This window comes from Solea senegalensis, linkage group LG10, assembly GCF_019176455.1.
Source record: "Solea senegalensis isolate Sse05_10M linkage group LG10, IFAPA_SoseM_1, whole genome shotgun sequence".
In the NCBI taxonomy this organism is placed as follows: domain Eukaryota; kingdom Metazoa; phylum Chordata; class Actinopteri; order Pleuronectiformes; family Soleidae; genus Solea; species Solea senegalensis.
Window position 1 is genome coordinate 18587408 of NC_058030.1, and position 11005 is coordinate 18598412.

The following is an 11005-nucleotide window of genomic DNA, read 5'->3' on the forward strand; positions in this document are numbered from 1 at the left end:
TGTGTAGGGCAACAGTACATATAGAGTTCAGTCAGAGGTATTTTTGATACGTACACTGGAAATATGCCGATTGATATTGATGATAAAAATAAAACTTAACATCCTACTAAAACAACAAAACAATCACTGTCACTTTTCGCTGTTGCACAGTTCACCCTGGCTGATTTGAATGAAACAGGATTTTTATCTTTGGTGATAACAGCGTTTGCACTGACTTGGCTCAGTGTAACTTGTCATTTACAGTAGGATTTGATGTCCTCGTCAAAGAGCGCACATCTTGTGGATGTCACACAGGGAAATGCATGACACTTGACAGGAAAACAGTCAAGTGTATATACACACTGGCAAAGGCCTCACACATAACAAAGCCCTTTTTTTTTCCATTCTCCATTCCTGACATTGTTGTGCAATGCTCACAGGGATTTGCAAAACAAAGCTAATTATTTACTGTCGCCTGCGAATGAACGCATGCCACTGGAATTCATTTAAAGAGCAGATCAAAGTTGGGTGTGATGGCGACGAAAAGAGGTCAAGAAGTGAAAACAAGTAGTTGTGGGTGAAAATGAGTTTGTCCCAAACATATTGCAAGCTCAAAGAGGCCACTGACAGTTGAAATAAATACACTTGCAAATAAATGCCTTTTCTTATCTTTTTTTTTAGGCGCACACCTTTTAAATGTGTGTGTGTTGTTGTTGTTTGTTTTCCCCCCTTACAAGTTCCACCAACTTTCTAAAAGAAAATGATGAAATTCTCTCAGGTCCTCTTACCTAAACTGTCAGCACCTCACCTCATTCATCATGATGAAATAAGGAAAACAAATGTCGTGCTACATAATAACACAAGGGAAATTTTCTCGAAAGGTTAAACACTATTTTAAGCAGCCATATAAACAATGACTTTCAGCAATTTAGTGCATGCTCTCTCTTGCACTCTCTCTGTGGGATTTTGAGTGTGTTTGGATCCATGTCTACCTGGTGTATGGCTCCTTGTGTGTGTGTGTGTGTGTACGTGTGCTTTCTGGGTAGAGTGAAAGGGAGCGGTCAGTCAGAGTGTGCGTGTGTGTTTGGATGTGTTTTATGTCTTTCTGTGTGTGTGGGTGTGCAATATGCAAATACTCACCTGATATGAGCCAGGACAGGTTGCCAATTGGAGCATGATAAGGAAGTTTGGAGAATAAAACACCCATTGTGGTGGGGCAGCACCTAGTGTGTCTGCATACTTTCATCTGTTAATTCAAATATTTGGGGAGCAAAACTGCAAACACTCGTCCTTTTGAGTGCTGGAATCTCCAGACACTGTGCTGCATTGATCTCTATTCAGCTGAGAGTGGATCTACGTGAGACCTCATCCGGGCCTGGTCGGACATCAATCTACTGCTCTGGTAGGCTGTCATGCTGCTGTGTGTTTCAAAAAAATAATCCAACTAAAGGCTGGTCCAACAGGCTTAGTGTGTGTTTGCGTGTGTTGAAATTACACTTTCATTTTCACAGTTTTTGCTGCATCTGCTCTTGAGAATGTTCTGGAAAAAGGTGGAAGAAATGTTTGTTTCTTTGAATAAATTACTTTTGTCCCCCCTCTGTAATAACTGTACACATCCAGCTATCTTACATGTAGGTCTCTTTTTTTTTCAAATTTCTTTAAAAATAGAAATAAAAAAAATACATAACTGTATACTGAACAGCATTGAAAATATGTATATGTACTTAGAACCTAGATGTTTAATTCCTACTGGAAAACAGTAAGAGCAATAATGCATTTATTTAACTCTTTTCCATATACCTGTGAAATCTCTGGCAATTTTTCACATCACTAACACGGCATGAGGCTTAGTTTCCACAGCGACATTTATAGAAAAAGTGCACACAATATAGAGTAAAGCAAAATTTCAAAGAATTAAAACAGAGCTATTAACCCAGATGAATTCAACGGTGTCCTCAAGCCAGAGAAACAGAAACCAAACCACGTTTTCTGCAGCGCTGACACCGTGCTTTTATGAACAGATAAGCTTTGCTTATTCCCTTACGTCATGAAAAGACATACGCCACAGAGTGATTGTTTACAAACAAGGTTAACAAAACATTAATCCATAATTTTGTACATTATATGTCTATGCTAAACGATTGTTCTATTGACAGAAACTACATTGAAAATCTTGGCTGAGAGCCAACACCTCGGGTTAATATGAGACTATGAGCGCTGTTGGTTTGTCGCTGAAATTCCAAATGTAGAAGAAATCACTGTCATCACATTACAACTGTGAAGCGGAACAGGCTTTAAATGTGTAACAAGACTTTGGTTGGGCTCATCGAGACAGGTGAATTATGGGTCACAGTGTAAAGAATTGGTGTCATTGTGCTGAAACAGATGCCTGTCATCATGCTGACCTTTGAGTTTGATGATAACATTTATTGTCCCACTGCCCTACAACAACTTCTAAGAGAGAATTAATGTCTGTAGCATGACAGGCTTTAAATTGAATTTACCTTTTTTAAGTCATCAAGCTTTGTTTTAAGTGTGGGAAGATGTTCTCGTTCAAAACATTGACCAGAATGTGCGAATAACATAATGATTTAACAAATCTATGCTGTAGTGGTGGAGTGTGGGGCAATCATTTAATAATACAACTACACATAGGCTGAGATATTGTCTTACACACAATGTGCTAATAATAATAATAATGATAATTTAAAATAAAAAAACTTTTGTTCATGCTAAAGATGCATTCAAGAAACCTCTTAAAATGTCATTATTCCCACAAACACGTGTTCTATTGACCAAGTGACTGCTCCTGCTGCTACCTTGTGATAAAAAATTGCACCACAATGAACATGCATCTCGTTTGCTGCTCCTCTAAGTTCAGCACTCTGTCAGGTAAGAGGAGCTCTGAGCTAAGTCTCATGCACTGGAGTTTAGAATTTTCAACAAATATTCCCATTTGAATATCCAAATAATATTTTTGCTTGGAAAGTCTGTCCCTAAAATAAATATGTTTTTAAGGCCCAGGAGATGAGTACGTTTGTCAGCAGAAACAGACTATTGTATTCCTCATGGTATTTTCATCAGGATCTCTGTTTTTGTCAGTGCATCCAACACACTGTCAAACAAGTGTTATCATGCATTTTAATTTAGGCTAAGATAGGGCCATGTTACCATGGAAATAATAATAAAAAAGAAAAAAAGTGCAATGTTCACAAAACACTGATCATGTTTTACACTTTCTGTGTAGCCGTAAAACTTATATTGGAACGTCTGAATAAATTCAACTCAAATTCAAGTTAATTCAACCTGCAGTTAGTTTTAGCAATTTTATGAAGACAGTTTGCTTATTTAATTCAAATTTCATTTGATCTAGTGGCTACTATAAGTGCATATATATTATGCACAAATTTGCTCTTGTCATGATTTTTATGGGCTGTGGTGGTTTGTTGTCTTTAAGAAAGTGCTCTCGAGTTCTAATGTTTCGTTTTTCAGTATTATATTTATGTTTGAAAATAACTTTGACATGTTTGGACAAGTTGAATTTAACAGTACAGTATATTGAGGCGAGGACGCTTCCACATACAGCACCATATGTGTCATGATTTTGAATGAAAAATTCACAAGCATTATTCCTCTCCAGCTCCTGGGCCATGGTACATCACATAGAAGCTGAAATATGAGCATCTCTCCGACCACCACCCTGGACAGCCAGCTGACCTCAACCTGGGGCTCAACTAACTCCTACTCTGATGGTGAGGATGTTTCCCACACTAACACACTGGAATCCCACTGCATGCCTCTCTCACAGTATTCCCTGATATGAATCGATTAATTAAACTTTATTGTAGAATATCCTGAAATGCCTAAAGGAAATATGCTAGCATGCTCTCTGTTCAACAATTCCACTCTCTTGCTGCACTGAAACACAAAATGAAAATCATTTAACAATTAGCAACGGATGTATTGCTCACGTGGTGAGCCCAGAGCTAAGAAATGTAACATATGAATGAAGGATTTCCAAGTAAGAAGCAGCTCAGCAGTAGATTAATTACTGACAAATACCTTTGGTTGTGGAATTCATGCATATTTATATTAGCTGATGTGGGTAAAAACAATCATAACCATAGCCCGTCTGTCCTCAGTGCCGGTGGTGATGTCGGGTTACACAAGTCGTCTGTGGCCTCATGACTCCCACCCTCAATTCTGGACTAAATACCAGGTGTGGGAGTGGCTGCAGCAAGTCATGGACATGTACCAGATCGATGCCTCCACCATTCCTTTTCAAAACTTTGACATTGACGGCCATCAACTCTGCAGCCTGAGCTACCAGGACTTCATCCGTGCTGCTGGCAGCATGGGACCCACTCTCTTCCACAGCATCACAGAGCTCAAGTGGAGCGGTGCGTCTGAATCTGTCTCTCTTTTTGTCTAAGAGACGGGCTTAAGGGGTTTCAAAAATGGAAGATGATTAGTCCCAGTAAAAGAAGAGCCGGGGACTGGAGTTAGGTGTGGAGCAGTTTTGATGAAGGGATGCTGAGAGGGGATCACAAATCCAGTCAGGGGTCATGGTGCTATAGACGAGTGAAGGACCACCTAAAGTGAGGGGGATGATCTATTTGTTGTTTGCTCTTGCTAGAGTGGTTCTTCAAACAGAGCACGGGGGGGGAGGGGGGTGAAGCTGCTGAGCAACATGCTGAGAATTTGTTCATCCACAGTTCTAAAACAGAGTTTCACAGTTATTGCCAAAAAAAAGTTTAAAGACTTCACTTTTGATGGTCTTTTAAAACTGTAGTGTGTACCTTTGAAATACAGACAAACGTGCATCACATTCAAACAATTGTCAAATGAATTGTCCATCAACTCCAGTGTAGCGACATGGAACATTACCACAGTGAACACAGGAAGGGATTTGTTTTATCTCAAGACAGATAGAGGCAACAGCAACAAAGCACTTGAAAGCTAGACAGATGGAAACAGGTTGACGTACGACTGGAAACACAAAGAGAGGCACCCATGGAAAGTTTCAGAAGTCATTCGGCAGTTTGTATCCACAGAAAGTCTGATAGTATTGCTTGACACAGCCTAATTTCACGATAGGAATAATATGACTAGAGGCAGGATAACATAATCAATAACAAACATCCCCAAAGGTTTACACACTGCAGCTTTAACTCGCATAGAAGGCAGTTAGATGTGGCTTAGAGGAAACTGAATGAATGACATGGCACATGCAACAAGCAGCATTACATGAGACCAGGTACAACAGGTTTAACCTCTAGGTTAAAAGAGCATTTTACAGGGAAACCACACAAGAGCACAGTGCTGCTATTGTTTTAACTGTCTGGAAAAAAGCAGTGTTCAGTATCTCAGGACAACATGTTGCAATTTTAGACATCCGACATCATTGTTTATCTGACCTATTATAGCTGGTTTATAATTACCAACGAAACCCGGAGCCATGCTAGCGCCATTTGTCATCAAAATGTACATGTGGTCAGATCAGATTGCCCATGTTGCATTCCGTTTATATTTGTTACCCTCTACCTGCATGTTATATTGTGGCAAAACTATTGTGGAAAAAATAAATTAAAGCAAAAATAGTTGCCAAAACATCCTACAAAATCTGCATTCAGTCCTACACTGCCTAAAATTGTGAGATGCAGTTGGGAAGTCTTAAGTTATTTGGCATGGCTGGCAGATATATTGATGTCTCATCATGAGTGTGGAAATAAATTGTTTGAATGTTTACATAACACTTAATGAATTGAACTTCCTAAATGGTGCTCGTAAATTAATTTCATTTTCCTTCCCGTCCCTACACAGGACAATACCATGTGGAATTAGGGCAACTGGAACTCAAACAAGAGCGTAAGAGCCTTTCTATTTATGAGCAAATGAAGTGAAATAAAAAGTATTTATTTATTCTTATTCCTCTTTTCTTTCACAGTAGATTTCTCCTGTCCATTTCCAGATGTCAGCTATCCTCCTGGAGGTAATACAAATATATGCTTTCCTTACTACTTCTGTATTTTTGAATGGATCAAATCAGAAATAAAACTAAATTCTTCCACTGTGAACTTAGAAATCTACGATTCCAGCCTTCACCCCCTCGCACCTGTTGCCTCTCCCACTCCCTCAAGTCCCGGTGAGGAAATTGAAATGTTTTCAACATAAATGTCTATTGCCGAACTCAAAACAGTCATGCTTCTGTCTCTGCACAGTATAATCAATCATGTTATTTCTGTTGCGCAGATATAAAACGATCTTACAGTCGTACTCATCAGGTCAAAAAGCACAGTAAGTCGAAGCATGCATCCATTTCAGCTTTGCTTTTTAAGAACACTTATGTTATTTACTGTATGTTAATCCATCATCACCTCTTTGACTAACTCATCCACAGACCCAAGGGGGACCCACTTGTGGGAGTTCATTAGGGACATTCTACTAAACCCAGAACGAAACCCAGGGCTCATCAAATGGGAGGATCGCACGGAGGGTGTTTTCCGTTTTCTGAAGTCCGAGGCAGTCGCACAATTATGGGGCAAGAAGAAGAATAACAGCAGCATGACCTATGAGAAACTAAGTCGGGCAATGAGGTAAACCTGCAAAGCAGTCACACATCTTGAGTTTGCATGTCATAAATATGCAGGAATACTCACAGGGAGAGCACTGTATAAGATACAAATGTTAAAGGTATATGTAACATTTCTGCATTTAAATATCTAAAACCAATAAGACTAATGTTACATATTTTTATACTTAAAGGCGACATCGAATGCTTGTATCACACATATATGTTAGTTATGGAGGTCTACTTACATATATTAACTTGTTTTCATGATTAAAAACCTCCTAATGGCTGCAAACGAGACCAAAACCACACCCCCAGATACACACACACAAACGCAGCGTTAATTGGAGCTTCCAGTCTATGTGGCCTTTAAATTAGCCTATAATGTACAGAAATGTGCATTTTTATAGAAGGTAATGGACTTTTTGATGTGTCACCTATTAAGGACATCATCCGTTAAGGCCACATAGACCGGACGCTGCGTTTGTGTGTGTGTATCTGCGTCATTACGTCGTTTATGAAACCCTAAAGTTTCAGAACAAACAGTTCAGCCACTGCTGAGAAAATAGTGTTGTATTGTTTTCCTGGGCTCTGCGAAGCGGATCGGCACTTCCTTAATTTGATGTCGTCATCAAAAATCCTAACCACTCCTCTCAACACCGTAGCGCCCCCTGGTGCGGGCACTAGTCCGGGCACATCCGGTTGCGTACATTCAACCGCAGAAGAAGAATAACTACTCTGGTTGTAGCTGCTGAGATGCAGAGCATCCACCGTGCCAGAGGGGGAGCTGTGTATCTGAGAGCTGGCCTATCTATTATGTCACTTCCAGGTACCTGGCCAATCACAGGACAGTGGGAAAGCTCTCGTTGGCTGGCCAATCACAACACAGTCCACGTTCTGGGGGTGTGGTTTTGGTCTGAAACAGCGCGGCTGACAATAGCGTCAGTGAGGAGATATTTTGATCGGCTCGTTTGCAGCCATTAGGAGGTTTTTAATCATGAAAACAAGTTAATATATGTAAGTAGACCTCCATAACTAACATATATGTGTGATACAAGCATTCGATGTCGCCTTTAAATGCACTAAATTATCCTCTGTACTCAAGAGTCGCCAGTGTGAAGCAGGACACTGGCTAGTCCTGCATATATGTCACAATAAAAGCCATGTTGGAAAAAAAGATTGGTAACAGGAGAGATATGACAAGGTGCTTTTACTTTGAAACGGTTAAAGGACGTGTGTTTTTGTGACACATGACAGTCACTTTATCAGGGAAATGAGCCAAAGCTCATGATCCCAATGTCATCAAACTAGGTCTTGTGTTATTGTGTTGATTGTGAGAGACACTCCGAGCGACATGAATAACGCAATGTATATTTAAATGTTAGCAAATATCCATTAGGTAGGGCTATACAACTATTTGTGTGCTTCTCAACGAACAGCAATATTGGGTGAGTAAAGCAAAGTGGTTGCAAACAGGTTGACATACAACTGAAAACACAAAGACATGCCCACAAAAAGTTTAAAAAAGTGAATTAGTGCTCAAAAAAACAGCTTGTCCAGCTAATGGATAAGTTGGATAAATGCTTTTTGCCCCCACCCACCGCTGCACTGCTGGTGTATACAGAAAAATCTTTTCAATACATTACCAACCTATATTTACACAAGGCTTCTCTTTAGTTTGGCAATCGCTTGTGAAATCTGTGATGAGAAAATAAGCAAAACATTGCATTGCCCCTAATCCAATTAATTTAATAGGTGCTTTTTGTGAAATCATTTAGAGTTACATATCTAAAACTAGTGAACCCAAACTCTTTTAAACGCGTAATTACAATTTCAAATCACTGATTACTTACAATGGACCCATTATAGAAATGGTACTTATTTTGCCTTTTTTTTCCCCCTAAGTGAACTAAAAACTGTCGTCTCCTCAGTAGAACTTCCTGGCTTCTGCAGTATAGACACAGCTTTACATTCAAATGAGCTTATTTAAAAGCTTAATTGTATTGTTGTGCAAAGCACTGGGAACTACAAACTGTGCCTGCAGGTGTTGTCGGCATTGACCTCAAAGCTAATTTTGTTTTTACTGTGGTGCAACGGCAGGATTTACAGATGGATGGCATCGCCAAACTGACTGATTAACAAAAGCAGCGACAAAAAAAACTATTGTTTTCAGTTGAATCATTGTTATTTTTACATATATTTAAACAAGCTTTTACTTAGATTGTTTTAATCTATAAAGTAAAGAAACGCACAATAACAAAATGACCCAACTACAAAGCAAAACAACAAAAATGCAACCAAAGACAAGAAAAACAGACCAACAAGTGCAGAATAAATAAAGTTACAACAAAATAAACATAAATTATGCATTAAATAAATGTCCACAACTTCACCTCCAGTAACTTCAAATGCAAATGTTGCTGTAATTGTAACAGGATGATTCATCCTTACAATCAGATCAGATTTCATATTAAGTATAATTTAACTATACATCCTTGATGTGGGATACCAGAATTTAAAATAATGTCTTGGAAACTACACTTTCCATATGTATTTTAGTACCATTTCTATAACTTTATAGGAAAGATCGATTTGTATGTGTGTGTATTTGTTTAATCATTATGTGCTAACTCTGAAGTTATCATATTTACTGAGAGGGCATGAGGTGTCAGTTTGAGTTTGAGCACTACAGTGACAGGTGGGAGCTGCCATGCCCACACCTGGTATTTACCCCACAGCTGACAGTGGGAGTCATGAGGACACAAGGAAAATTCACGAAAAGGAGATTACACCCTGATTACATCATACACAAACACAGACGCACCAATGATTAATAGAATGGGTACAAAACTTTTGAGCCATGGGCACGAAGCAACCTTTTGTCATCAGCGAAATTGGCAAGGTGAACACAATCTGATGCACTGAGAAAAAAAGAAAATGCAAGAAATTCACCGTTCATTTCTCCTTTGTTACAGATATTACTACAAAAGGGAAATCCTAGAACGAGTCGATGGTCGCAGGCTGGTTTACAAGTTTGGAAGGAATGCAAGAGGATGGAGGGAGTCAGAGAAGTGACACTTTCATTCTTTTATGTTTTACTTGATTTTTTGTTTGCAAATGTAATATTTTATACTTTTTAACTGACTGTTTTTCAATGTTTGAACTGTTTACACGTCATTGATACTTGTGCGTTTGCCTCACTCTCTTTTCTTTTAACTTCATCCCTATGTTATGACGTTGCACTGAAATGTTTTTTTTGTTTTAATTATTATTATTGTGCTTTAATATAATAAAGAAATTGTTTGTAACACTAGCCTGTCAATGCTTACACACACGTGAGCGCACGTTGATGCAACATTCAAACGATTTGTACGTGAGCGGTCCTTTGGGACGCATGCTCCATCAGTATATGTGCCATAAACACGTGGATGATTTTGTACGTTACATTTATTTTGCTGCATGTTTGGAAATGGAAACAATGAAATGTTTGGTGATGTTTGATACGAATAAAGCTTGTGATTATTTTAGCCATTTTCAGACAAACAAGTTTACAGTTGTTTGTGTAAACTTTGGGTTTTGTCCTGATTCCTGGGACTTTAAAGGTCCAGGGTGTAAAATTTGGCAGAAATTGAAGATAAAACAATTATTTAAAAACGTTTTTTATAGATATATAGTATGATTACTTTATTGGATGAATGAGGTTTTTTATATTTATTTTTATGGGCTGGCTCTACAGAGGCCGCCAATTTGTGTTGTTGCTAACTGAAGGTAACATAGTTTCTCCAACACACAAGGAAAGGAAAAATATCAGCATTTTAGCTTCAATACAACCTAAAATCAATATTTACTGCCAACAGAGTGTGACTTGAATCTACAGCTGTAATCCAACTAAATCACAGGCACATAAAGTAGTGCCAATCTTTCCATTTTTAATCATGACAGTGTGAAATGCCAAACAGTTAACTGTATGTGCCATAGCTGTCAAGCAGGTTCCATACAAGCAGGAGTTGAATGACTGGGTCTTGGATGGCCAACAAGTTTAAAGCAACATACTTTGACCTGAGTTTGTAAGCAAATCTGTGTCTGATGATCTTTCAAGCTGATGTGTCCGTTTTTACATAGTGTGACATCACTTTACGTTATCTTTCCCGATGGCTTCCACGTTCACTGATTGCGTGATTCCACATCTTGTCACGGCTTTTGTCACTCTGCTCACACGCTCACACGCACGTACAGGAAATGTCACAAACCACACAACACTGTCACGTTTGGAGCAAAAGGAAAATAAATCAGGTTTTAATTAGATATGAGATGTCAATCATGTAGCCCTGTGATGGATTGGCAACCTTTCCAGGGTGTACCCCGCCTTTTGCCCTATGTCAGCTGGGATTGGCACCAGCCATAGAAGATGAATGAATGAATGATGTCAATCATCTAGAATCAGACCTTTTAAGA

At 38.9% G+C, this 11005-nt stretch overlaps 1 protein-coding gene across 2 annotated transcripts; it reads left to right on the forward strand.

The window, feature by feature from the left end:
- Nucleotides 1–1172: 1172 nt before the first annotated feature.
- On the forward strand, nt 1173–10603 carry ehf (ets homologous factor). Of its 2 annotated transcripts, none has more exons than XM_044035323.1 (9): nt 1173–1381; nt 3620–3731; nt 4122–4379; nt 5803–5847; nt 5927–5971; nt 6062–6124; nt 6232–6276; nt 6380–6575; nt 9526–10603. In XM_044035323.1, the coding sequence occupies exons 2-9, from the start codon at nt 3656–3658 to the stop codon at nt 9623–9625; spliced, it is 828 nt and encodes a 275-aa protein (XP_043891258.1). In that variant the 5' UTR covers nt 1173–1381; nt 3620–3655; the 3' UTR covers nt 9626–10603. The 2 variants fall into 2 exon arrangements, with proteins under 2 accessions (XP_043891258.1, XP_043891259.1); XM_044035324.1 differs by having other exon boundaries at nt 5930–5971.
- Nucleotides 10604–11005: the final 402 nt, after the last annotated feature.